Source organism: Montipora capricornis, chromosome 2, assembly GCF_036669925.1.
Source record: "Montipora capricornis isolate CH-2021 chromosome 2, ASM3666992v2, whole genome shotgun sequence".
Lineage (NCBI taxonomy): Eukaryota > Metazoa > Cnidaria > Anthozoa > Scleractinia > Acroporidae > Montipora > Montipora capricornis.
Genome location: NC_090884.1, coordinates 55,269,662 through 55,282,121, shown reverse-complemented (window position 1 = coordinate 55,282,121; position 12,460 = coordinate 55,269,662). Strand labels below are relative to the sequence as shown.

General features: G+C 38.8%; 1 protein-coding gene and 1 pseudogene across 1 annotated transcript in view; one reads left to right on the top strand and one right to left on the bottom strand.

Annotated features, from left to right (window-relative positions):
• Nucleotides 1-3,453: 3,453 nt before the first annotated feature.
• LOC138027794 (DNA topoisomerase 3-beta-1 pseudogene) lies at nucleotides 3,454-8,572 on the bottom strand (annotated as a pseudogene).
• Nucleotides 8,573-8,686: 114 nt separating this feature from the next.
• The window catches only part of LOC138027832 (transmembrane protein 237-like), an 18,385-nt gene continuing 14,611 nt past the window's right edge, over nucleotides 8,687-12,460 (top strand). Inside the window, exons 1-3 of the mRNA XM_068875455.1 lie at nucleotides 8,687-9,411; nucleotides 11,034-11,237; nucleotides 11,805-11,919. Coding sequence (XP_068731556.1) covers nucleotides 9,132-9,411; nucleotides 11,034-11,237; nucleotides 11,805-11,919 — 599 coding nt within the window. The 5' untranslated portion in view covers nucleotides 8,687-9,131. The remainder of the gene's footprint in view (nucleotides 9,412-11,033; nucleotides 11,238-11,804; nucleotides 11,920-12,460) is intronic.

The following is a 12,460-nucleotide window of genomic DNA, read 5'->3' as shown; positions in this document are numbered from 1 at the left end:
AAGGTGATGTTTATCGATAAATACGGGAAGGGCTGAAAATTGCAGTGGAAAGTTTATGGACAGAGAAAGCACTGTTCGGAGTGAATGCACGCTAAAAGGTATTGAGCGGTACAGGAACGAATCGGTCAGTGAATCGAAAATATTGCCAAGTTGCATTCAAAGTATGTCACTAGTGATCATGAGTTGAGATTATCTGTGAGCACAAAATGCGAAAGTGATGAATTAGTTTCGAAAGTGACAAATGTCAGAAGTATTACGGAAACCTATAACCATGCAAAAGTGTGTACTACTGCAACTAAGAAAAATAATGTTGATCTACGCAAGAAGTACAAGAACGAACATTATCTTGTTCTGAGAGGTAAAGTCTAAAGACGCCATACCGGAATCTGTATTATGATAATATTTGTGTTTCTTGTAACTAGTTGTTTTGAAATGTGGAGTACCATCGCTTGGATCATCTACAAGCAGTACATAAGTTTACGTACAGTATACATGTGCGATGTTCAGAAACATTCAGGTGTACAAAATTATTCAACGTGGCCCCAATAAAATTAATAAAAAAACTTATAATCAGGTCTTGTTATGAGATGTTTGTTTACACAACAACAAGAATTTATGCGAACGCCGTGTCCAGAAGCTGAAAGCGTTTTCTTTTATAAAATTCGGAAAAATACGCCAGTATCACCCTAAATACATCGCTATGTTTAATTTAAATCGAAGAGGCATCGAAGAAGATATGAAGAGATGCAGAAAGTTAAAAAAAAAAGTATTTTCATTTATTTGTGCTTTATGCCAAAAGTACAGGAGTGATGATCTGTGATTCAACCTTTGCCCCATATACATTTCCAGGATAAATGTATTAGTAAGTTTTCTACCTATAATATACATTTGCTCACAAAAATGACTTGCTTTTTCTTTAGGGGTGTCAGCATTCCAACGTTTACAAACATTTGTGAGGCTGACAAAAGAAAATTTGAATACATATTTATTATGAACTATTACCTTCAACGCATTGCCAGTTCTTTTTCCCGTAATTTCTTTAATATTTACATGTACGAACTTGTTTCATCAGGGCTTAGCTGACTTGCAGTTTAAAGTTCCTACTTATTTACTTAAAACCAGCCTTAAAAAAAACACCAGCAAAGATGATTTAACTTCATCCTAGCATTTCTTAAATAAAACATAGGAAGTGGCCAGAGGATAGGCCGAATATGGCCTCTTGTTTTATATTTTGCTTCTCTTTTGAGCTGCCTGTGACTGTGATCTCCCGGTTTGTATTAAATTCACTTGGGTAAAGCCTGGTTTCCATATGATCTGCAACGCTCTGTGACGATCGTGCCGCAGATAGGTCTGCGTTACGTCGCAAACATATGGAAACATTTATCCCTGGCGTCTGCGGCGATTTGCGGCACACGGTCTAGCATGGATGATGGGGAAAGTTGAATCTAGTTCTACTTTCCCGACCATTACGACGCTTCCGACTAAGACAATTTTTAATGGAAACGTGTGTCTTAGATGATCTGTGTCCTATCGGTGACACACTATTGTTCGCCTTGAAACACGTCCAATATAATCAGACTTGATTTCATTTAATTATATTATTTTATTCTATAGTCTTGATGTATTCATAATTTGTGTTTATATTTGTCTGTGTATATTGTGTATTTGTTTATGTCAGGGACACCTGGGAGAACAGATTGCAGAAGGTGCTTTCTGGTTAAATAAAGCTCATTATTATTATTATTATTATGAAGACAAGTCAGTGCGCGCCTTTTTCTCTTCGCTTCGCAGAGGATTTGTGGTACGCTTGTCTGCGATCGCTTCAGATTTAAATGGAAACATTTACCTGCGGTGTTTGCGATCGTCGGCGATAAGACCGACGCAGACAGCTTCCGATCGTCGCAGACCGTTGCAAATCATATGGAAACCAGGCTTTAAAATCAGATTGCTGTCCGAAAGACGCATGGCAACCTACAGAATGGGCCTTCGTAAAACATGCCGAATGTGTGATTTCCAGTATTATTGTTTTGGCTTCGCTGATAAAACAAATTAATATGTTAAACTCGCAACTTTTAATAAGTTGGTTTGTGAAAATTATCCCACTCTCAAACTGCTCATATTTTTCCATTATATTCCTTCATTTGCATCATGAATTTTCCATTCATTTGATAGAACTTTTGATGTCACATGCAAACTATTTTGCAATGCAGGTCTTCAAAAACAGAAACAAAGAGCAGATTGTGTCCCTGCAAATGCTTTACGGTTGGTTTTGCTTGTTTTAGTTAATCAGTTCTGCGGCACATGCATAATGTTATTCACCACCTGGAGGTAATAATTGGGAGAAAAAATGCCTGAGGTCTTGGATATACGGCCATTGTGTCACACGAAGTAAGGGTACAGTTACTCCCAATACACACCAACCTGGGTTAGTGAAGAACAATAAATCATTTTATTTTTCTAAATGTTAAGGTCGGCCTTAAGATAATGCTTGCAAAAAAATTGAACAATGTAGGTCTGTAATCTTGGTAAGGTAAAGTCTGCTACAAGCCCAGAAGGCCCACCATGTCAGCGCTTATCTCTGGTTTCTGTAGCATGAAGTGACTAGGAGCATTTCTACTTCCCCCTGGATGGGATGCCAATCCATCGCAAGGTTACCCCAGCATTAAATTTGCCGGTGCCCATTTCTACACCTGGGTGGAGAGAGGCACCATGAGAGTCAAGTGTCTTGCCCAAGAACACAACAGTACCGGAACCCGTACCATTCAATCCCGAGTCAAGCGTCTCCCTTCTAAACGTTAAGGTCTGCCTTAAGATAAACCTTGCAAAAAAATTGAACAATGTAGATCAGTAATTGTGGTAAGATTCCTGAACAATTTCTTGCATGCAGAAAGTATAGAAAACAGGGTAAAGCAAATGAAAGAGTGAGGCCTCATCAACAAAATAGTAGAGCTAAGCATTGTAATTTATGAAAAAAATGCAAAGCAGCAGGTGATGTAATTGACTACTTTCACAGAAATATATTACCCAGAAGGCCATATGAAAAACTTCTGCCTGCTCCCAGACCCAATTAGATATATTAACTTTTAAATCATATTCAAAAAAGATACAAACAACAAATGCAGGATTTGTTGAGTACCACTCACTCACGCACCAGAGAGAAATGATTTAAAAAGTGTTATTTCCATAGAAAATCAGAAAGATGGATTTGATGTTCATATTGCCAGAATAATCATTCAAATTCTATAAGAGAGGCAAAACTATAGACACAATGATTTTTTTCCTTCATCTCCTTGTCCAATTATTTGGATGCAAGATGAGTCAGTCTAGTCCATTATTCTCACATTCCACTTTAAAAGGGTGGCAAGAAGAAAGAAGGAAGCCACTTGTAACCTTTTTGTCCAGAGCCTTTATTACAAAACTGAAATATAGCATAGAAATTCAATTTCAATAACATCATTTTGTTCCGATTTAAAAAAAAAATTAAGAAAAATTTCACATCACTATTGCACAATGATATTATTTACTTACACCCAACACATGAAACTAATAATTACCAGCATTATTTTTTAATCTAAAGTTCCATCAATCTCTGAACCAGCAGTTTTAGAAAGAAAGGGGTCATATCGTGCATGTTTCTTTCTTTATCTCCAATGCATATGTTATTTGGGACCATAAAAAGCAGTTCTTCGTCCACTATAAGGAAGGGGGGGGACATTAACATGGCCAAAAAATAGACTGCATTACACCACTACCTCTTTGCCATTCCTTCCCCTCCCCCAAGAAAAAAAATATTTGAGACATTATTTACTTTGCAATGCACCAAGGAACTTCGAGCCTGCATATACGACCACCCATCATCATTCACCAGCCATATTGTACCACTGGTACTGAACAGAAAATGTCACCTTTCTACAAATTATTATAATAAAATGCACATGGTTGAAAATGATATTACTCTTCCTTTTTTTTTACAAAAAGTAATAATAAATAATTATGGTTTAAATAATACTAGATATTTATGATGCACTGTTCAGTGAATTTCATGCAATCAAAATCGTTCTCAAAATAGTTGTAATTATCATAAGAAACTCATTTGAAACAGCAGGCAGATCTAATGAAACAAAAGTAGGCTTTTCTAGATTATGTCCATGGGAAATCTTCATTTACAAATTAGGATCATTAACACATGTCCATCACATTCTCAACAATAAGTCAAGAGACCAGCATTGAACATTGAAATCGGTATTTTACAACATAAGCCTTTTTGAAAATTTGAGCATGAGTATTACAAAATTCTAAGTTTTGCAAAGAAGCTAAACAGTGCGTTTATCACAACAAAAAAAATAATGAATGGCTCAGAGCATAAGGGGCCCAAGTCGATTATTTTTGTCCATTTTTTATTTTGCTCAAAAGAGCAATGTTCTCAAGTTATATTCTAGGCCACTAGCACAATTTCAAACGATTTAGAGCAAAATTGAAATATGGCCAAAAATTTGACATGATCTCCTTATGCCACCAGCCCTTCATTTACGATAATATATATTCAAGTTTCAGCTGAATTTGAGCAAAATCAAAAAACCACCTAAAAGGTTTTATTTGTAGACCATCCAACAGAGCTGATAGTAGGTTCTATTGACATCTGATTGGATAGTGTGTAGAAAGGAAAAGAATGATGTTGTTAATTACTGGTAATTAAAAGTGGTAACACTGATTAGAACCCTTGCTTCACAGTCCAGCTAAAAATAATAATAAAAGGGCTAAAAGTAAACCTTGCTGTATGACTGGGCAACTAAAGGAAACTCCACATTTGTCCAGAAAGGCATAGAGTAGATAAACTGCACTTTTTGATAAGCATCAGAAAGTATGATACTCACTCTTCTCCCCAACTTCAACATCACAACAACAAGTTGCAAAATTGTTGAGACACTTCCATTAAAAAACACCTTTTCTAGCTTCCAATACCTGCCTTATGTAGAATTTAAAGCTTTCCCACTTTCCTTCCCCTCTTCCCCTTTCAATGTTGGCTGTTTAAGTTTGCAACAATTTTTTGTCTTGCTAGCAACACTGATAAGGGGGGCGCTGCAGTGTGAGAGATAATAGGTAAATTAATAACGCCCCAAGAGGGTGAAGTGTCTCCACTACTTTTGCAACTTGTTGTAGCATCTGGGAATACCGACACTAACATCAAAAAGTGTCCCCCTAAACTCCAGTCCTCAGGTAAAGATAAACAGATGCATTTACCCTCAACAAAAAATGACACCATCCCTTACACTAGCCTTATTGCTAGAGATAGGTAGCAAATGCTTGGACATTGAAAGGACACTTGTTGATGGATATCAAAACTAGGTGTGCAACCCAGGGGGTACTCCCTATAATGGCTTATACGGGGAAGCTCTGCCCAATAGGGGTACCTTTTTCGTGCTTCAGGTATATGAAAGGGGTTGGACCTCGGGGCGGAGCCTCCCCGTATTAAACTTTTTTTAGTCCCCCCCCCCCCTCCCCTCTGTGTGCATCTAATTACTTGTATTCCTGGACATAAGCAAAGAGCTGTTTTTAAAAAAAATTGTATATTATATAATAATTATATTTAGTGGCTGAGCTTTGATCAGATAGGTATTACACCAACACCAAGTTTAAAGTACCTACTTAATAAACCAGACCAGAGTCCTGAAAACACACAATGTTTACAACAGCCTTCAAATGCAATAAGACAACAATTGTATTTTAAATTAAGATGTAATTTGGGCAAATACTATTTTTTCTCCTTCAATGTCTGTATGTTCTTTTCAGAGCTCTGATCTAGTTTTATTGAAAATGTTGAATGTCTGCCATTTCCTCAACCTGAACACAAAGAAAATTTCATCGATTGCATTAATTTCATTTACTATCATTACAATAACTTAATCCCCTGCATCCTCTGCCGGCTATGGAAAAAAAATTGGATGACATCAATAGTGCTGTGACCATAGTCCTTCATTGGGATCGTAGCACAGCACTAAATAAGTTACACAAAATAGGAAGCCAATTGAGACATCTTGTCCTTTGGTCGTCCTCTGCCCTTTCCTCTCCTGCTGCCACGGCCCCGCCTTCCTCCCCTCCCTCTGCCTCCTCGATACATTGGGTGCTTTGATGCTGCATGTGACATCTTGACCAATGGTGTGAGCAGTGGATCGCAGAAGATACAACCCTGGTGTTGAGTCTTATCCCCTGGCAAGGGAGATTTGGTACGATTGAAGTCTACATTTAGAAGACTTGAACCACAATCACACTCCTGGTCAGTTACACTCACTTTGATTGCATTTTCAGAAACATTTATGACAATGTTGCATTTGTTGCATGCCAACCTCCACTTTGGTGGGGATGTAGGGTCAAGAACAAGGCTGCCCTTTTCGCATTCCATGCAGTCTGATATCCCAAGGCTCATCTCAGAATAAGAACATGTTGGATGCGTGCACTGGTTGCAGCCCATGCCTTTACGCATTTCGGGAAAGGGAGGATTGTTGTAACAATAAGGACACACAGGGGTACCCTTCCCTTTTACACCTGTGGACCACAACACCATCTCAAAGTCATCCAAGGGACATTTAATTTCCTGGAAAAGTTTGATGCTGCCATTTTGTGGAAGGCTGTAGGTCTCGTTGCAGAGTGCACAATGGAGACGGCTTGGCTTTGCATTAATGTACTTCATGTACCTGTTACATTTCCCACATCTAGAAAAAGGTTTTCCAGTGTCTTTCAGGGGAGTGAAAGACACTTCAAATAGTTCATCCATGCTCATAATGGTTTGGACAAAATAGACAAACTTCCTGGTGAAAATCCCCAGAGCATGTTGCAAAACTGAGTCAAAATCAGCTTTGCCAAGGGCTATAAGGTTTAACTGCTTTTCAACAGCTGATCGCATGGTGGGAAGAACGAGTTGCGAATCAATTTTCTGGTATCCATGCACCAAGACAATCCCCAAGGGAGTTGGGTGAAGCCTTCTGCCACTCAACACTTGGACATAGTTTCTTTCACAGATGTTATTGATGTGAACTGGAATGCTAGCATCTGTGCCAATTCCATGCTTCTCCATTAATGAAATAAGCTCACTCTCCGTGAGATAATCAGGAGGTGATGTTTGGCGCTCTTCAAGTGTCACTTCTGTTACTTCATACACATCATCTTTTTGGCAATGTGGCATGCGTTCGTCACTCGAGATAGCTTGCCAGTGCATGACAGAAGTGAAACCAGGGCTTGTGAGAGTCTTCCCAATGAATGAAAAGTTTTCCTGATCGATGCCAAATTTAACAGTGGTTTGGAGATATTTGCAGTCATAGCTGATGCTAGCAATAAAGGAAATGGTAATAAACTCATACAATCTCCAAGCATCACCCCCCAAATCAGCCTCACTGGCTGGTTTCATTGGGGTGATAGGTGGATGGTCGCCTGCGTCATGTCCTTTTCTTGGCTTATTGATACCCACTTCAAGAAGATCACGAACAAATGATCCCCACACTGGATTTGATTGTTGCTGCCGTAGAGTTCCTTTGAGATCAAAATTGTCTGGGTAATGTGTTGTCTCAGTCCTGGGGTAGCTGATATATCCCTGCGTGTAAAGCCTTTCTGCTATCTGCATACACTGTTGTGGGCCCATATTCAGCCCTGAGGAGGCTATACGCAACATTTCAACAGTGTTCAAGGCCAAAGGTCTTTGCTTGGCCTTTTCCTTTTTCACAACACCAATCACAGTTGCGGATTTTGAGGACTTGACAACTTTCTGAAACATGGCAGCAACGTCTTTGTCAAACAATCTTACTCTCTCCCACTCCAGAGTCAATATCTGGCCACTAGAGTGGCGAACCTGGGGCTTCAACACCCAGTATGTCTCAGGCTTGAATGACTGTATCTGGTCGTGGCGCTCGACACAAAATCCGAGAGTGGGCGTCTGGCATGGTCCGTAAGATATTAGTGCACTGTCCAAATCACCATATTTTCCTTGGAAGTATTTAGTCTGAAATCTCGTGAAAGCACAGCCAATCCTTAAGTCCAACTCCTGCCTTGCATCAACAGACCTTGATTCATTTTTGTTAGGCTCACCCAGTCGGAGCATTGCCCCACTGATGTCAGTCTCAGTGATTGCAGAAAACTTTGCACGAAACACTGTTTTTGTCCCTGGTCTCTTATTCATAACAGGCCTGACACAATCCAGCACCTCAAAACAAATGTTCTCGCCTTCTTTATCACAATCCAACCACAGGACAATGTAATCAACGCCTTTCCCCTCGTGTTGCAAAAACTTGGGCATTTGCAACTTTTCGTTGGCTTCTTTCTTCAAAGTTGTAGCTGTGAACAACTCTTGCGGGTTCACGGCATCCCAGTTGTTAAACTTATGATGGAAATCCAAAGTCATTACGTGGCCGCACACAGAGGTCATTTTAAATTTCGCCGGTTCTTTGTTGAACTGCCCATTGTATTCGTGCACAGAGCAAGCACTATTCAGACCTTTCCGGGTTGACATCTGTCCCCTTGAAAGGAACTTGGCAATTGAAAGCGCGAGTGAAGGTTTCTCTGCTACCATTAACACAGTCTTCATGTTTAATGGACGATGTTTCAGGACTGTAAGTCAAGGTTTGGAGTATTTTACCTGATAAAATTTTTAACATTCCTCCACGTGGCAATCTAATGCTTTTGCAGCGGTTGTTTGTTCAACCGATATGCGCTTTGCAAACGAGCCTTCAGCTTGTATTTGTCAGAGGTACAATGAACCTTTTTCTCTTTATTGGGGACGGGTATCTGAGTCTTTCTTTGACTACACATTGTTTCTTGCCGCCCATAATGCCCACTTGTTTGTGAGGAAATTTATTCCCTGGTATATGCTTTTCTCATTGGATCTAGTCAGATTTCTGCTATTCTCGTTTCTTGTACGAGGGCCGTTTTGTTTCCTAGTTTTGTCACATTTATTCACCCCTCTCCCCCAAAAAATTGTGTAGGTGACCCAACTGCCATTGCTGTCAGATTCTGAATATTTTCTGTTCATCTATGATTTGACTTTGATCAACCCAAAGCCGTGCTATTTTGGGAAATCGTGAGTATGTTTTCGTCGCCCTAAGGTTGAAGTTAAGGTTAAAGTTCACGGATTGTAGCTGTCAAATATGGCCGAAGTCGATAGAGACACTAATCAGCGACAGAGAAGGCGAAAAAAGCGAATGTCAAGAGAAGTTGATGACTATGCAAATGAAAGCTTAGAGTCACCCAGTTCTTTACCGGAGAGAGTTCCTTTGCAAGAAGTTGTTGACGGCGAGAAAAGCGGCGTTCAACGAAGTGCGTCAAACAACTCGGGCGATCAGGAAGGCAGTCCAGGTTTTCCTCAATCAACTGCTGATAGGAGAAGCCGACCGAGGAGACCAAGAAGAAGGTCAAGACTAGAGAATGGTAAGTGTCAATTTTCCATTTCTCTGCTATTCTAATTTTCTGAAAACGCTAGCAGCATTTCATGGAAGCAGTATTTTTTAAATATATTTGTCACATTTTGAGATCCAATTTCGCCGCCCCGTTGTACGAAAATAATACCAATTAAGATAAATCAAGGTGGCTCAAACCAAGTTTCAAAACTTTCAAGAGACCTTGTTGTTAGAAGGATTGACACTACAACACGCTTTCACATACCAGCAATATTATGGTATCATGTGAAACATCAATTATTGCTGAACAAGATGCTGTCATTTTTGTGATGTAAAAAGCTACCATGGCAACAGGGAAACGTTGCAAAAACACCCTAAATTTTGGTTTTAGTTGCTCATATCTGAAAAACGAACTGGGTGACCCCTATTTTTTATTGCACAAAAATGATCAGCAAGTCAAGATGAAGCTATCTGCAAAGTTTTAAAAAACCCTGTAATTCAGAGCTACCTTAAATTTTCAATCATTTAAGGTGGCTCTGAGTCCGCTCCACAGAACTTTGTTACACTTTGCAGAAAGTTTCATTCTGGCATGCTGATTACATTTCAGAAATAAAAAATGGGGGGCACTGACTTTGTTTTTGAGATATGAGCAGCTAAAGCCAAAATATGGGGTGTGTTTGCAGGCCTTTCCTGTTGCCACGGTAACTTTCAACGTCACAAAAATGACCGAATCTTTTTCAGCAATAAATGGTGTTTGATATGGTACCATAACATTGCTGTTAAGTGATAAAGTGTTGTAGTGTCAATCCTTCTAATAAGAATGTTTCTTTCAAGTGTTGAAACTGGTTTGAGCCACCTTCAATGCACAGTATATACACAGAACACCTGTCTGAGTACAAGGTGTCAAATCACTTAAACATACTTTATTGTTGTAATAATTATTAAGCCTTTCCAATACAAAACATGCTTTCTTTGTAGCAATACTTGCAGTTACGTCACCTATTGTCATTAGTGCCAACCAGAGATCTGTTAATTGTTAAAACAAAGGAAGCTTTGTTCTGTGGTTGGCAAAATTTAAATTTAACAAAAGATTTGTTATTGAAAAGTATCCCCTTCTTGTCTCACTCTTTTAAATTCTTTGCTTGCTCAATAATAATATTATTGTTACTCTGTTACTAATATGCGGTGAGGAAGGACTGTAAGAGGTTCTGCCAGGGTAAATTCCAATAAGCGACATGGCCTAAAAAGTAACAACAGCACTTGAAGTGAAATCACGATGAACGACATCCTTTCTTTAAATTTCTGACAGCAACAGTCACAGCAATATGAAACATTGAGAAAAACACCGACACAAGACCTTTTAAAATTCAGACAAGCAACACGGGACCCCTCCCTGGTAGGACCTCCTGGAAGGGAATATAAAATTAATAATAAACCTTATCCGAGAAGACTTAGAAGTCTGATCATTGATTTTGCAGATGTGAATTTTGCAGACCCTGAAGTGGGGTTTGGCCAAGGTTTGAACCTGCCACCTTCCTCACTGTAGTCTGATTCTCAACCAACTGAGCCAGCTGGTCGACAGTCAACTCAAATCCAATGCATGCTCATGGAATAATTCCATTAAGGTATTATTATCTTTATTCCTTTGTTTAGGAGATGTGATGTTTGATGAAGAAATGGAGTCCAAAACCCTTGACCTATCAGAGAGAAGACGACAGAAACGCCCCCCATCAGGGGTGCGGCACACTAGGAGGTCGGCAAGTGCAGAAATGATTGGCAGAGATGATGACAACATCATGGGAGATAATGAAAATACAAGTCCTACAAGAAGACGACAGAGAAGAAAAAAGCCCCAGGGTTAGACTTTTGATGTTGTCCTTGAGCAGCATTATATTAGATGAATAATAAATGGGTAATGAATAATAATAATAATTTATTAATTTATACCATGCAGTTTCTATATAAATATATATTCAACTGTGCCTTACATAAACTGGTCGAGAGGCCTTGAGCTGCTTTGGAAAACGTTAGCTTTTGCCGATCTACGACATCATCAGGGAATCACAAAATGTAGCAATGGGAATTACATAGCAATGTAGGTGACCAATAGTAAAACACTTATGAAATTAATGCTATGAGTAATGAAATTAAACAATAGTTGTTGGTGTGTGTGACATATTGAAATAAAGGAAGTAAATAATCTGTGTGAAAATAGGGGAAGCAGTAACAAAGTAGAGGAACTAATAAACTAGAAGAAAGTCATTAAAATAGAAGGTCTCTAAGTTGAGCAGATTCTTTGTGACAGTTGAGCTTGGGTTGATTCATTCATTATTTGTCAGGGTTAGCCTCAGCTTTTCCTTTTTCTCTGTCTTGTTAAGTGTTGTGGTGGTTTGCACCTAATTGTTCATTCTGTTCTGAATTAAGGTTCCAGAGATGTAATCAATACTGGGGAATATTCTCCTGATTTGGAAGGTTATGATGGACCCAAGGACCCAAACAAAACAAAACAAAAAAAGCATAAAACAAAGAAGTCTCAGAGGTAAATTCATGGACAATAATAATAATTATTGTCCATAAAATGTGCTGCCCACATTTTTGTAAGCTTCTCTCCCGTACTCGTCAAAACAACAACTTGAAATTACCTATTTTAAGGTTTTGATTACAACGTTGGCATACCACAGGGAATCTTTCATTCTCTCTCTTTACTTCCTTGTTCCTTTCTTAATTTTCTTAATGAAAAGAGAATGAAAACTGTTTGAGTACTTCATTGTCAAATTAACAGACATTTTAAAATTCTTAAATGTCTTAAATCAAAATCACTCTTTTCACATCTACGGAGATTATCACGCAAGCTCACATTCCACAGACATTCTGCAGGTCAAATAAACAAGAAAAAAGTCACCAGTTGACCATAATATTTTTAATCTCAAAAACCAAGCCAACTTCTCTGTCTGCATTGAAAACAAAGCTGAAAAGCCTTTTTAAATCCTCATGCCATTTAACAGCCGCACAGGAAAATAACTGGGTGAAACACAAAAATGAAGTGGTCTGCTGGAAGCGTGCTTGAATTTCAACAAATT